This window comes from Coptis chinensis, chromosome 5 (genome assembly GCF_015680905.1).
Source record: "Coptis chinensis isolate HL-2020 chromosome 5, ASM1568090v1, whole genome shotgun sequence".
Taxonomy (NCBI): Eukaryota; Viridiplantae; Streptophyta; class Magnoliopsida; order Ranunculales; family Ranunculaceae; genus Coptis; species Coptis chinensis.
In genome coordinates this window covers 25,328,611-25,340,378 of record NC_141460.1, presented here as the reverse complement: position 1 = coordinate 25,340,378, position 11,768 = coordinate 25,328,611, and the positions used below count along the sequence as shown (strand labels likewise).

Sequence of the window (11,768 nt, the reverse complement as noted above, 5' to 3'; positions counted from 1 at the left end):
TATTCGTTGGATTTTAATTAAGTAGTTAAATTTAAATATTAATGTGTTTGTTTTATGTTATTTGGATTTAAATTTTATTTTTAATATAATTGGTTAATTTCGAGATCTTCGCTTGTTTTATCATTAATCCCACCTTCGGAACTTGTTTGGGGGTGGTAATATTTATACCGAATAAAAAGCATAATTAATATTTTATATATATTAGTGGTAAAGTAGTCTTGACATTTATGTGAGGACCTACTTAAGGACAAACTTATTCGAAGTTTTTCAGAAATGAACACGCTAGGCATTTCATAGTATTACTCATAGTATTTATATTCAGATCATAGATGAAATTTTTGGATTGATTATTATGCATATATTAGCTTAGGTTTTTGACTTGGTTATTCTTATTCATTTGCTAGTGAGATGTATATATAGTTGGGACATGAATGAGGAAACAATAGTTTTATTTCTTAGTCGATTTGTAGTATAGATGAAGTTTGTGAGTACCTTCACTAGAAAACTCTCACGAGGCTATAACTTCGTCCACTAGGAATTCCTAGTGGTTTAAGCGCCTTGCATATGGTCAATGCAATCGCGACTCAAATAAACGAGTAGATAGATAGAACTCCATTTTTGGTCACTTATTCTAATTTCTCATCTTTGCTTGAGGACAAGCAAAATGCTGTTTGGGGGTGGTTTGATAAGAGCCCAAAATTGTAGTTTTAACCCTGTAACAGTCATACTTTTAGACCAATTATGTGAGTAATAATTAAGAGTTAACACTGATTACGTGTTTTTATGCATTTCAGGTTTCAAAGTCCATTTTGTGCATAAATGTGCCACTTTAGCGAGATAAAGGAGCAAAGGTCGGTTACTAAGGAGTTCCGTGATTAAAAGCCAAGATTCAAGAAGACAAAGCCTTTTTAAAGCCCGGTCAAAAGCTGAAAAGTCGACGCGGGCAGAAACAACACACAAGTCAGTAGAACTTTCAAAGGCCGTATCTTTGGACTCAGACCTCGGAATGGGGCCTACCCTATGTCAAAACGACCGACTCGGAAAGAGTTTTCCAATGGTTCAAGCCTTGACCCAATCAGAGAAGCAGAAGTGGACGAAAAATCTGTTGAAGCCAACTACAGCTGAAGAGGCCTTTTTGGACTAAAAGAATTGGGTTTTGGGCCTGATTCTCTGGCCCAAAACATGGCTCCAAGCCCATGCACGATTTTTGGATCTGAAAGTATAAAAACCAAAGCTTAGCTCTTTATTAATGGTAGCTAGTTAGACCTAAAACAATATAGATAATTCTAGATCTAGTTTTCAGTAGATTAATTAAGTTTTAGTTCCATTTTCAATTCTTGTTTTAGATTAAGTCTTTGAATTATTGTTCTTGATTGATTAGATAAATAAAATAGTTATTTTGTCAATTTCGATTTTTGTCATCTCAATTTATAGATCTAGTTTTAATTCTTGTTGATTATCATTTCGTAGTTTAAGTAGATTAAAACATTGTTAGTTAATTTAGTTAAGTGAGAATTTTAATATGATGTGTAGTTATAATTCAATGGGAAATGATGGTTTGATGACTCAAGGCTAAAACCTCCATTAGAGGGGTTGATGAAGCCTTGATGAAAACTTAGTGGTATAGTGTAGAAGCATTGTAGAATCTATTCCAATCTAGAAGGTCGTGATTAAGCCATGAGAATGGGTGGGCGACCTCACATGCTAGTTAGTATTCGGTAGAAATGCCATGAACACTAGGGATTAGAACTCGAATTTCTTGCCGTAAGAACGTAAGAATCGAGATACAAGAATCTATGCTAGGTTATTAAGTTGGATTCGAGGTGGATTCAATTCCCCTCTAATCCTTTATCTAGATTTAAAAACAATCATATTTCCGTAGCATTCGTAGTTAAATTTAACATAATAAATTTCATATAGGTATCGTAGTATAACACCCTTCGTAAAGCTCTCATTAAACTTAAGACCGATTAATTAGACTAGAAAACATTCCATGCTAGAGAACTAAAAGTGAAACGAATTTGTTACTCCACGCTATTTCGATAGAATTGAGAGTAGAAACTTTGATAAATATAGACACGTTAAATTAGTTTTAGTTTACTTACGTTTTGAGTTCATCGTTCATTTCGTAGGTAGACTAAACTAATAAATTATATTATTTATCACATACACATAGTCTATCTCAGAATTACCAGTGACGGCAAGGGGGTTGCAATAGATATTTAATCTATAGCAGCACCACACTCGTTGCCAACAATAAACATTATCAATTTAATTATTTTTCTTATTTTTCGTAAATTTAAGAAAACACTTTTGCAATGCTCAAGGCGTCGCTCTAGGTATTTCCCAAAATGAAAATTCTATTAAGACGGATGACATTTAGCAACGCCACACGGTGTTGTAAAAGATGACTTATTGCAACAAATTTTAAGCGTGGCGAAAGAGTACGTTGCAACAAACCCCTTTTGTTGTAGTGTGATTATGTTCGAGTTGAACTGATAGTTGGAATATTGGTTGCTTCTTCCAAGTTGTAGACCTGCTCTGACCTGACTTCAGGATGACTTGATCTGAGGACGACCTGACCTGAGGAAGACCTGAGCTGAAGACGACCTGATTAGAGGATGAGCTGATATGAGGATGACCTGGCTGAGGACGACCTCGCTGAGGACGACCTTAGCTAAGGATGAGCTGACTTCAAGACGACCTGAGCTGAGAATGAGCTGATATGAGGATGAGATGTTCTGAGGATGAGCTGACTTGAGGACGACCTGAGTTGAGAATGAGCTGATATGAGGATGAACTGACTTGAGGATGAGCTGTTATGAGGATGAGCTGATCTTTAGCTAATTGGAGTCAGTTTGGATGTGTTTTGCTATTTTGGCCATAACTTTGGCTACAGTTGTCAGAATCACACGTGTGACCCCAATTCGGAAATATCTTGGCGGCGCGCACGCTGTCACCACCCAGTTTTGCTCCGTGATGGCCATTTTCGAGGTCAAAATTTACTATTTTCCCGTCCAAATTCACATTTTTCTGTTTTTGTTCGACCTGAGTTGATGATGCACTGATCTAAGGACGACTTGGCTGAGGATGACCTGACTTGATAATGCGCTGATTTGATGGATGAACTAGCTGAGGACGACCTGATCAGAGGATGACCTGACTTGATGATGCTACCGATCCGAGGAATACCGGGGGAGAGGAGGATGACTGCGCAGAGGCTTACTCGAAATGAGGATGACTGGTGATGGAAGGTTGATGGACGACTTGGCGGAGGTCTTTGCATGAGATCTGGCTGAGGTTTTGATATAGCTCTGTGATGAGTTGTGCTAGTGTGTGCTTCTCCTCATTGATATTAACATGCTCTGAAATTTCTGTTTGAGAGTGGTTGAACCAACACCTTAGTTGACCTGGTAAGGAGCAACTTGTAAGATGGATTCCTGGATCTGTATTGTCACCGATTCGCCATAAAGGAACGTGTGACATGGTGGTAGTTGCAGCCCTCGAGTTGGTACTGGATCGACTACAAGTGATCTGTAAATATGAAGTATATCTTGCAATATAGAAGTGTGCACAGATTATCCGAATTGATCTAAGATTAAAGATTAGTATAAATGAAGCATAGTTGAATGCAGACTTATCTCTTAGAACGCTGACTTTTCGCTTGTTGCCATTGATAGTTGAATGGAAGAATGCTGACTGTTCTTCCCCTGGTGGTTTTACCAAGTTTCGTGGGCTTGAGAAAATGGTGTGAATGTTTTTTCTTAAGAGAACGAACAGGCAGACGGTGCCAATGTAGAAGTACAGTTTAGGCATGACCTTACAATCTCGAAGAATAGGGTTTGTATAAGATGTTTGACTGAACTCAGGTCGGTGTTTAGAGCTGCCTACATATCTAGTTCTCTGATGAACTGGAATCAAGTCAGACGTAGTTCATCTTGAGTGATTGAGTTGGAGTTGGAGAGAATGTCCACCTCTTCTTGAGAATGGAGAAGACGCCTCTTTTATAGGCATAGATCCCCCTTTTGCGCTATCTTGATGATTGTTTTTACTCCTTCCGTTACGAAGTAATGATCTATTATTAATGATGTTGTTGACTAGCTTGCAACGGTTACGTTTCCTAGGTCGTATGTACGACTCGCTTGTAGTCTGGACACGTGGTCTACTACGAGTGGTTGAGAGTGGAGGGTACTAATAGTGACAGTTAGAACAACTCTGTGTGTATTGAATTACCGTTGCTTGGGTGCAGGGGCGGACCTAGGAGAGGGCTGGCCCAGGCTTCAGCCCGGGGTCCTTTTGCTACAAAACCAAAAATACTATACTACCTAAACTACCTAAAGCCCAACTGCCCAAGGCAAAAAAGTCTGCCCACATACTTAGAGCATCTCTAGGTGGTAGTATCACTTGCAAATTTGCTTCCAAAACTCGAAATTTTGCGAAAAACCAACTCTAGGTGGAAGCAAATGTGGTAGTATCACCTATCTAGCCGCATCTCTGGATGCAAATTTTCGATTTCGGATGTGGATGCGGCGCTACAATGGTAATGTCGCGCGTCATTCCAAACTAGTGAATGCCCGTGCCAGTCGGCACTCTAGACACATTGCTTTTGAACAACACTCCAAGAGAGACCATCTCTATGGTAGCATTGTATCGATAATATAACCATTTCCAATAGTTTTATACTTCATAATCATTTCATACGCATACTCAAGTGGGCTTAATTATTACAATTCTATGCATTTCATTTCTCACATGCCAACTCTTTACACGTACCCTTATACATTCATTAATTCAATACATATCAGAATGAGAATGATGAAAATAAAAGGAGAGAGTCTTCAATTAAGAGTATCATCATTTTTTTTTAAAAAAAATTAAAAAATCCAGCAGAGTCTCCTTTGTATTTTCAACATTTCAAAAACCTAAATCCTGTCATAACCTGAAAATCAAACAATACAATTCTCATAGATCAACCATACCAAAATATATAACTTTATATTTATACATAACACAAATTACTTCTAAAACTAAAAGACAACTCATTAAACATTAAAGAAGACTTTGCATAATTTTTCACCTGTGGCTAATTCTAGTAACGAAAGAGAAAAATAAAATAAAATAAATACTCCACGCCCACTGATCGAGTTCCTCATTTCTCTTATTCTCCCCTATATGCATACTGTTCACACCATTCTGCTACCATATGGATAAATGCGCCATGGAGCAAAGACTACAATCATGTCGCTGAAAAATTATGGCAATTTAACTTGGTACCTGCAAACAAACCAAATACACATGATTTTTTAGACTTGATACATTTAGCATATTGTTTACAAAAGAGATGGTTCTCAAAATAAAATAATCTCTATTCTTATTTTTAAGTATCCACGCTATCATAAAAAAAAAACCTATCATAAAAACTTACATAGCATATATATGGATACAACATATTCTTTAATTTCTAAACCAATAAAAGTAACATTCTTTAATTTCTCACTCACCTTTTGTCATTGGTATCGATGTTCTTAGAGAAGAACTTCTGGGTATACGACATTTGTGGTACAATTTCTTGCATTAGGTGGAAGAAAAATGGATATTCTTTTTGAAGAAGTACATCTGGACATGGCCACATAAAGTTGCCCATGACTGAAAACCGGTGTCCTCAAATCAATGCCAACATATTTCACTGACTGACCTTGCGACTTATTAATTGTCATAGCATAAGCTAGTCGAACAGGGAATTGTCGCCTTGATAGTTTGAAAGGCAATTCTGAATTTGAGGGAGCCAGAGATATTCTTGGGATGAGTACCGGGTTTCCATCTTTCTCTCCAGTCAAAATTTTGGCTTGAAGAACTTTACTCGCACATTGAAGCACCATAAGTCGTGTCCCATTGCAAAGGCCATCTTTAGGTGCTATGTTCCTGAGCAACATTATAGGGCATCCAGGTTTTAACTTGAGATTGAAAGGTGGTAAGCTAGAAGGGTCGAGGGAGTTGAGAAACTCGGTGGGATAGTGAGCCCCACTTGGATTATCAATATCATCTTCGATAATTTTATCTGCAGCCAAATACTCAAGCGCTTCACCAAGGAACAAATTCAGTGCAACCTCATTAATTGAACTCACATCATCATTACGGGCAGCAAGAATAGTACGATCAGTTAAGAAAGTTGGAGACGGTGTGTCCATAACATCCAATTGGGGATAGACAGAGAATATGAGTTCTTGGATATTGGTACACTTGAGGATTCCATTTGGCAATTGTACGCATTCTTTGGGATTCGAACCAATCTAAATGAATCAAAGCAAAAAATGAATTCATTAGTTTCTAAAATAGTTCGTTTATATATGGAACTAATAGAGAAAAAACATTCTAATTAGAAGGCATTAATAGCACACCTCCAACAAAATATCGGCGAATTCGACATTCTCGGACTCCGCCATTTCAAGCCGCATGTTCTGTACCAAGTGCAAAACTTCTAAATAACTCCAAAGGAAAGAGCGCCGTAATGATGCACCAACAAATTGCTCTCTCTGGCCTAACGGTATAACAGGTAGTGTTTGCCGAAAATCACCACCAAGAACTATAGTGATACAACCAAATATCTTCTTGTTTCCGCAAATATCTTGAAGTGTTCTATCCACAGCCTCAACACAGTATCTATGTTGCATGGGCACCTCGTCCCAAACAATTAGTTTTGTTTCTTTAAATAGGTTAGCAAGGTCTGAATGTTTAGCAAAGCCGCAAAAAGTGGTATCCATCACATCAATTGGAATCTTAAATGTAGAATGAGCAGTGCGTCCACCAGACAATAACAAAGATGCAATTCCCGATGATGCCACCATGATAACAATAAGGCCCATGCTGCGGCAGGCCTTTGCAATTGTATTATACAAAAAAGTTTTCCCTATACCAGCTGCTCCATTCAAAAAGAAAAGTTTGCCCTTATCACCATATACTGAATCAGTCACAGCAGTATAAGCATGAAGTTGTTCGTCATTAAGACGACTTACATCAACTGCAGCCTCTTCTCCTATGCCTTCATGCTGAAGTTGGCGTTGCTCCCAAATGAGCCTATTGCCAACAAATTTGCTCCAATCCTCCTTTTGCTTTGGCATGGGCGGGAAATCTTCCAATGTCTTCCCAGATTCTAAAAGGATTTGTTCCACCAAATATAAGCCATAATCTGTTATTTGCTCATCAGTTGGATCTGGGATGCCATGTTTTGTTCGAAGCCAGTGTCCAAGATCATCACATATACTCGATGCAAATTTGCTCCAAAGTAGATCTGGTCGCAACGGATGACACTCTAAAAAGAATTACACAAAACAACCCCGCAGGTTGATATCCGGTTTTCATTATCGCCTCTCTTCTAGGCATTGTATCCACTCATCATCGGCTTCCAACAGCCCACGGGCAATACATGCTTCTTTGTATGTGTTGTACACGGTATCACCGACTTTATAAAGATATGCAAAGGAGGTAGGCCCTTTTACAACAGTAAGTAGCAAGCGTAGATAAAACCTCTCCCCGGCATTAAGGCTTGCAAAATACATCCTACCAATGGAAGGTCCCTGAGTCCTAGGAGTCCACTCTTGAGAGTCTTTGTGGAAAACATAGTGTCGTGGAAATTCTTGATAGGTATATGCTCGTGCATCTGGATCTTCAGCACAATGCTTAAAGAAAGCTGTCAGTGTTAAAGTTTGGTCTCTGGCTCGAGCAAGAATTGCATCCATGGGCTCTTTGCTATTGAAAACAACCCTATGCATGCCTTCCAAATGAAGCGCCAATCGTTGGACACTTGGAAACTCTTTATGCATTGGATTCTGAAATAGATGCCATGCAGCTTCTGTTGGTCCAATGTACCTTGCATCAATATATTGCTGAATCTCATCATTTGTTTCTGCTGCCACCACTATTGCTTTGTCATAGCCTTTGTAGATGTACTTGTTAATATATTTAACAGCTTGACACAATGCACAAACTTCAACATTGATATGGCAGTCAAACATTTGAAACAGATATGCATTGTAGGGAACAACATCTCCATTATCAACTTTAACCATTTTATTCTTCCTCTTCACAAAATATTTCTTGCTAGTGTCACACCTTCGGTAAATGGAGTATCCTTTTTTATCCATAATTGTTTCCTCCACAAACTCTTTTGGATAGCCTTTGGTGCATCGACCATTTTCCATACATGAAGCACTCGGATCTCGATCACCACAGGGGCCATGAACCATGCATTTCTTCTCTGTTTCAAACAATGCAGGGTGGGTGTCGGGGTCTGGGAATTCAGCACATACAAATTTATCCACTTGCTCACTGTTTCGGATCTTGTCATCATGTGCGAGAAATAAAAGGCAATGCATGTGTGGAATACCGCGCTTCTGAAATTCAATGGTATAGACATATGCAACCACCCGGCCGAAGATATCATTCTTCAAGATTTCTTTCATAATTGCTTTTCGTTTAAGCTCGAATACCCATGCAACTATTTCAGGCCGAAGTGTTGAAGTTTGGTGTTCCTTGAGCGCATCTTTAATTTCCTGCCAATTAGGGTTTGCAGTCACCGTAAGAAAAATATCTGGGTGCTTATAGTGCTGGGTGATAGCCATTGAATCCTGAAAAATCTCATGCATGTGCCTTGGACTTCCAACATGCGAGGAAGGCAAAATGAACCGTTGGCCAATTTGATCAGGACTTAATCCCTCAAGTGCAACATCTGTCAAGCACTTGTACACATCCAAACGGATGGTGTCTTGATTTAGTCTAATATATCGTAGACGGTTCTGTTCATATGCAGCCCAAGCATCAACCAAAAATTCATGCAACAATTTACACCCCAGTAAGATGGATGAGTACTCTGTGGGTCGTTCAAACAAATGGTAGGCGTAATACAATAATTGGGTGAGTCTTGCATTGCTTGGAGCATTTCTCTTGACGTCCCACAACTTTAAATCAGGTGACCAACCCAAATCCCCATAAGGAAACAGAAGAACATAATGCAAAGGCAAATAAGCGGGATGGCATTCGCTTATCCGTTCCAACTCATGCCCTCCTCTCAAGCGAAGTACAATATCACGCATGGCATCAACCTTACTCCCATCTCCAGGCAATATCACTGCGATCTCATCAGTTGTCGGAAGATTGTACCTTCGTCTATCCGAACGCGGATCATAGTGTAGATGGACCGGAACATTGTTATTCTCAGAATCATTTTCAGTTAAAACCTCAAATGCTTGCTTATAGATATCACAAAACTTGTGGGTCTGCAGAAGAGTTTCTTGTACAGTTTTCAACACTTCCCTTGACAAATTCGGGTTGCGATTGTGGCAGTGATCCAAAGCAGCTAGGGGACCATAAATATAAAGTTGCGAAAACTTAGGTTCCATCCCCGGATCAGGCAACAATGAACCGATTTGGTGCCGCAACTCCCCATGGACAGTGAATGAGGTTGGACCACGCCCATGTAACACCCGATCATTAAATTTGCAACCAAGACTGGTAAAGGCATTACACACATTGTATTGCAGAATCTGCTAACGGAATAATCTTGCACGTTTATTAAATCCTTCGAATAAAGATTTAAGTGCGGAGGCGGTGGGAAAAGAAGCGATAGCTTAACTTTTCCTTTGTAAAGCGGCAAGTTCCAAATAAAGGTCGGTTGCGCCTTGATTTCGATAACTATTCATCTTTCCAATGAAGGGCCGAATAAAATGGACAAAGAACATCCATCTTTCCCAAAAAGTGACGGCGATTTGGAACTGGAAGCGCATGACCTCTATGAGAATTAAGAATTTCTTCTTCACTTTCGTCAAATCCAGTCATATCATGATCACTGCAAAAATAGACCTATGATATATCACGCTTTACGATATGTTGAAACCTAACATAAGAGTGAGAATTTAAGCGCTTAACTTACATAGTGTTATCCTCACAACTTTGCATTGTTACATCTTTTGTGACTAGAGGCTGGTTTTCTCTGTAAAAGATATCATACATTGATGAAGAGGACCCAACTTCCTACGTTGACCTCGTCTTCTTAAAGGAATCTTCTATGTAATCAGACATAACATCTTTTTCTCTCTGTCTCCGATTTTGTTGTGCTATAGTCATTTGATCGTGATCTAAAGGCACTTGCATTTCCCTTTCTCTTCGAAGACGTTGTGCAACAGATCTCCGATTAGGAGGTGCAATAGATCTTTGACTGGGAGGCACAACAGATAACATATTGGGAACCGCAATAAAACTTCGATTAAGAGGCACAACATATAGCCTAGTGAGAACTGCAGTGGATCTTCGATTAGGAGGCACAACAGATAGCCTATTGGGAGCTGCAGTAAATTTTTGATTAGGAGGCACAACAGATAGCCTATTGGGAGCTGCATTAGATCTTCGATTAGGAGGCACAACATATGGAGAAGGAGTAGATCTTCGATTATGAGGCACAACAGATGGAGAAGGAGTAGATCTTCGATTATGAAGCACATCAGATGGAGAAGGAGTAGATCTTCGATTAGGAGGCACATATACTAAATTGGGGGGCGTAGCATATCTTCGATGGGGAGGCACATATATCGGATTGGGAGGCGTAACAGGATGTCGTGCTGTGGAATTGACTGTGTGAATTAACGACTCCTTTCCCCTCTCTTTCATTTCTCCAGTTTGTGGTAATGAAGTCGCGACCTAAGATACGCCCGTTAATATGTTGATATAGTTGTACTCGTAAATAACAAACAATCAATATAATGATAGATATATAACTGGACAAATATATATATGTGTGAACAAATATATGTGAGATAGATATTAAAGTGGTTATGACACAAAGTGAAATCACATATAATAGTATTTCATACTGTTGCAATTCGCTCTTGCACAGCTTGAATTCGCTCTTTCACCATGATTGCCTAGGAAGGAAATTATGCAGAAAGTTAAATGGTATAATAATTGAAATGATAGTTTAATAAGGGGAGTTCTGAGAACAAAAGCGGGTGAAATATTATACCTGGAATATTGGTTTAGGGGATTTCTAACCAACTTATGTGAAACTCAAGAGAAGCTCATGAATATCCTCCTAAACAAAAAATCAAATTAAGTTCAAACAATGTTGTAATAGACTGATTTTCATGATAGACAATATTCAAATGACATTTCGATTCCCGTAAATAACAAACAATCAATATAATGATAGATATGTAACTGGACAAAAGCGGGTGAAATATTATACCTGGAATATTTTTGTGATGAATGAATTAGAAACAAAATTGAGTCGAAAGGGATTATGACTACTTATGTTAAAACCACACTAACCGGAGGTGTTTTTTGGCACTTTTGCAGTAGATTTCTTGATCATCTTGATGATATCACCTGTGTCATTAAAAGAGAAAAAAATATATTATGCTTTGCAATTTCCAAAGAGCAAATGCAAGTGCCAAAGAGTCGAACAGAGTGGTAGGACAATAAACCCTCAAATTCACCCAAAATTGGTCTTGCTGCGAGATTGACAATTGAAATTGAATTCTCTCAAAAATCCTAGTAGGCTCTCCAAGTGTTTACAATGCCAACCAATATGAGGCACTAAAGGAATAAAAGAAGTGTGAATAAATTTAGACTACAACCATCTAAAATGCTAAAGATTTTATTTCTATACTGACAACCTAAGCACCACAAAATGACATGAAAATTAGATAAAATTAAATGGAAAACAATAAGAATATATTATGTATTGATACTTTTATTTAGAACTAAACAAATATAGCTGG

At 38.5% G+C, this 11,768-nt stretch overlaps 1 protein-coding gene across 2 annotated transcripts; it reads right to left on the bottom strand.

The window, feature by feature from the left end:
- Nucleotides 1–4,903: 4,903 nt before the first annotated feature.
- LOC147497174 (uncharacterized) lies at nt 4,904–11,375 on the bottom strand. 2 transcript variants are annotated; one of them, XR_015195043.1, is made up of 4 exons: nt 11,317–11,375; nt 11,012–11,080; nt 10,863–10,913; nt 4,904–5,274 (listed from the first exon to the last, which is right to left on the bottom strand). XR_015195043.1 is itself a non-coding variant. In XM_086559849.1 (4 exons), exons 3-4 carry the CDS (start codon nt 10,905–10,907, stop codon nt 10,027–10,029), a joined length of 708 nt encoding a protein of 235 aa, XP_086415975.1. In that variant the 5' UTR covers nt 10,908–10,913; nt 11,012–11,080; nt 11,317–11,375; the 3' UTR covers nt 9,801–10,026. The 2 variants fall into 2 exon arrangements, 1 of the variants encoding a protein (XP_086415975.1); XM_086559849.1 differs by lacking the exon at nt 4,904–5,274 and adding an exon at nt 9,801–10,689.
- Between the last annotated feature and the right edge of the window lie 393 nt (nt 11,376–11,768).

Excerpts from the sequence above, each read along its gene's own strand:
- LOC147497174 (XM_086559849.1), bottom strand. The coding sequence starts at position 10,907 with ATGGTGAAAGAGCGAATTCAAGCTGTGCAAGAGCGAATTGCAACA. Across the intron at positions 10,690-10,862 it reads TGCAAGAGCGAATTGCAACA|GTCGCGACTTCATTACCACA; the intron begins GTATGAAATACT and ends GGCGTATCTTAG.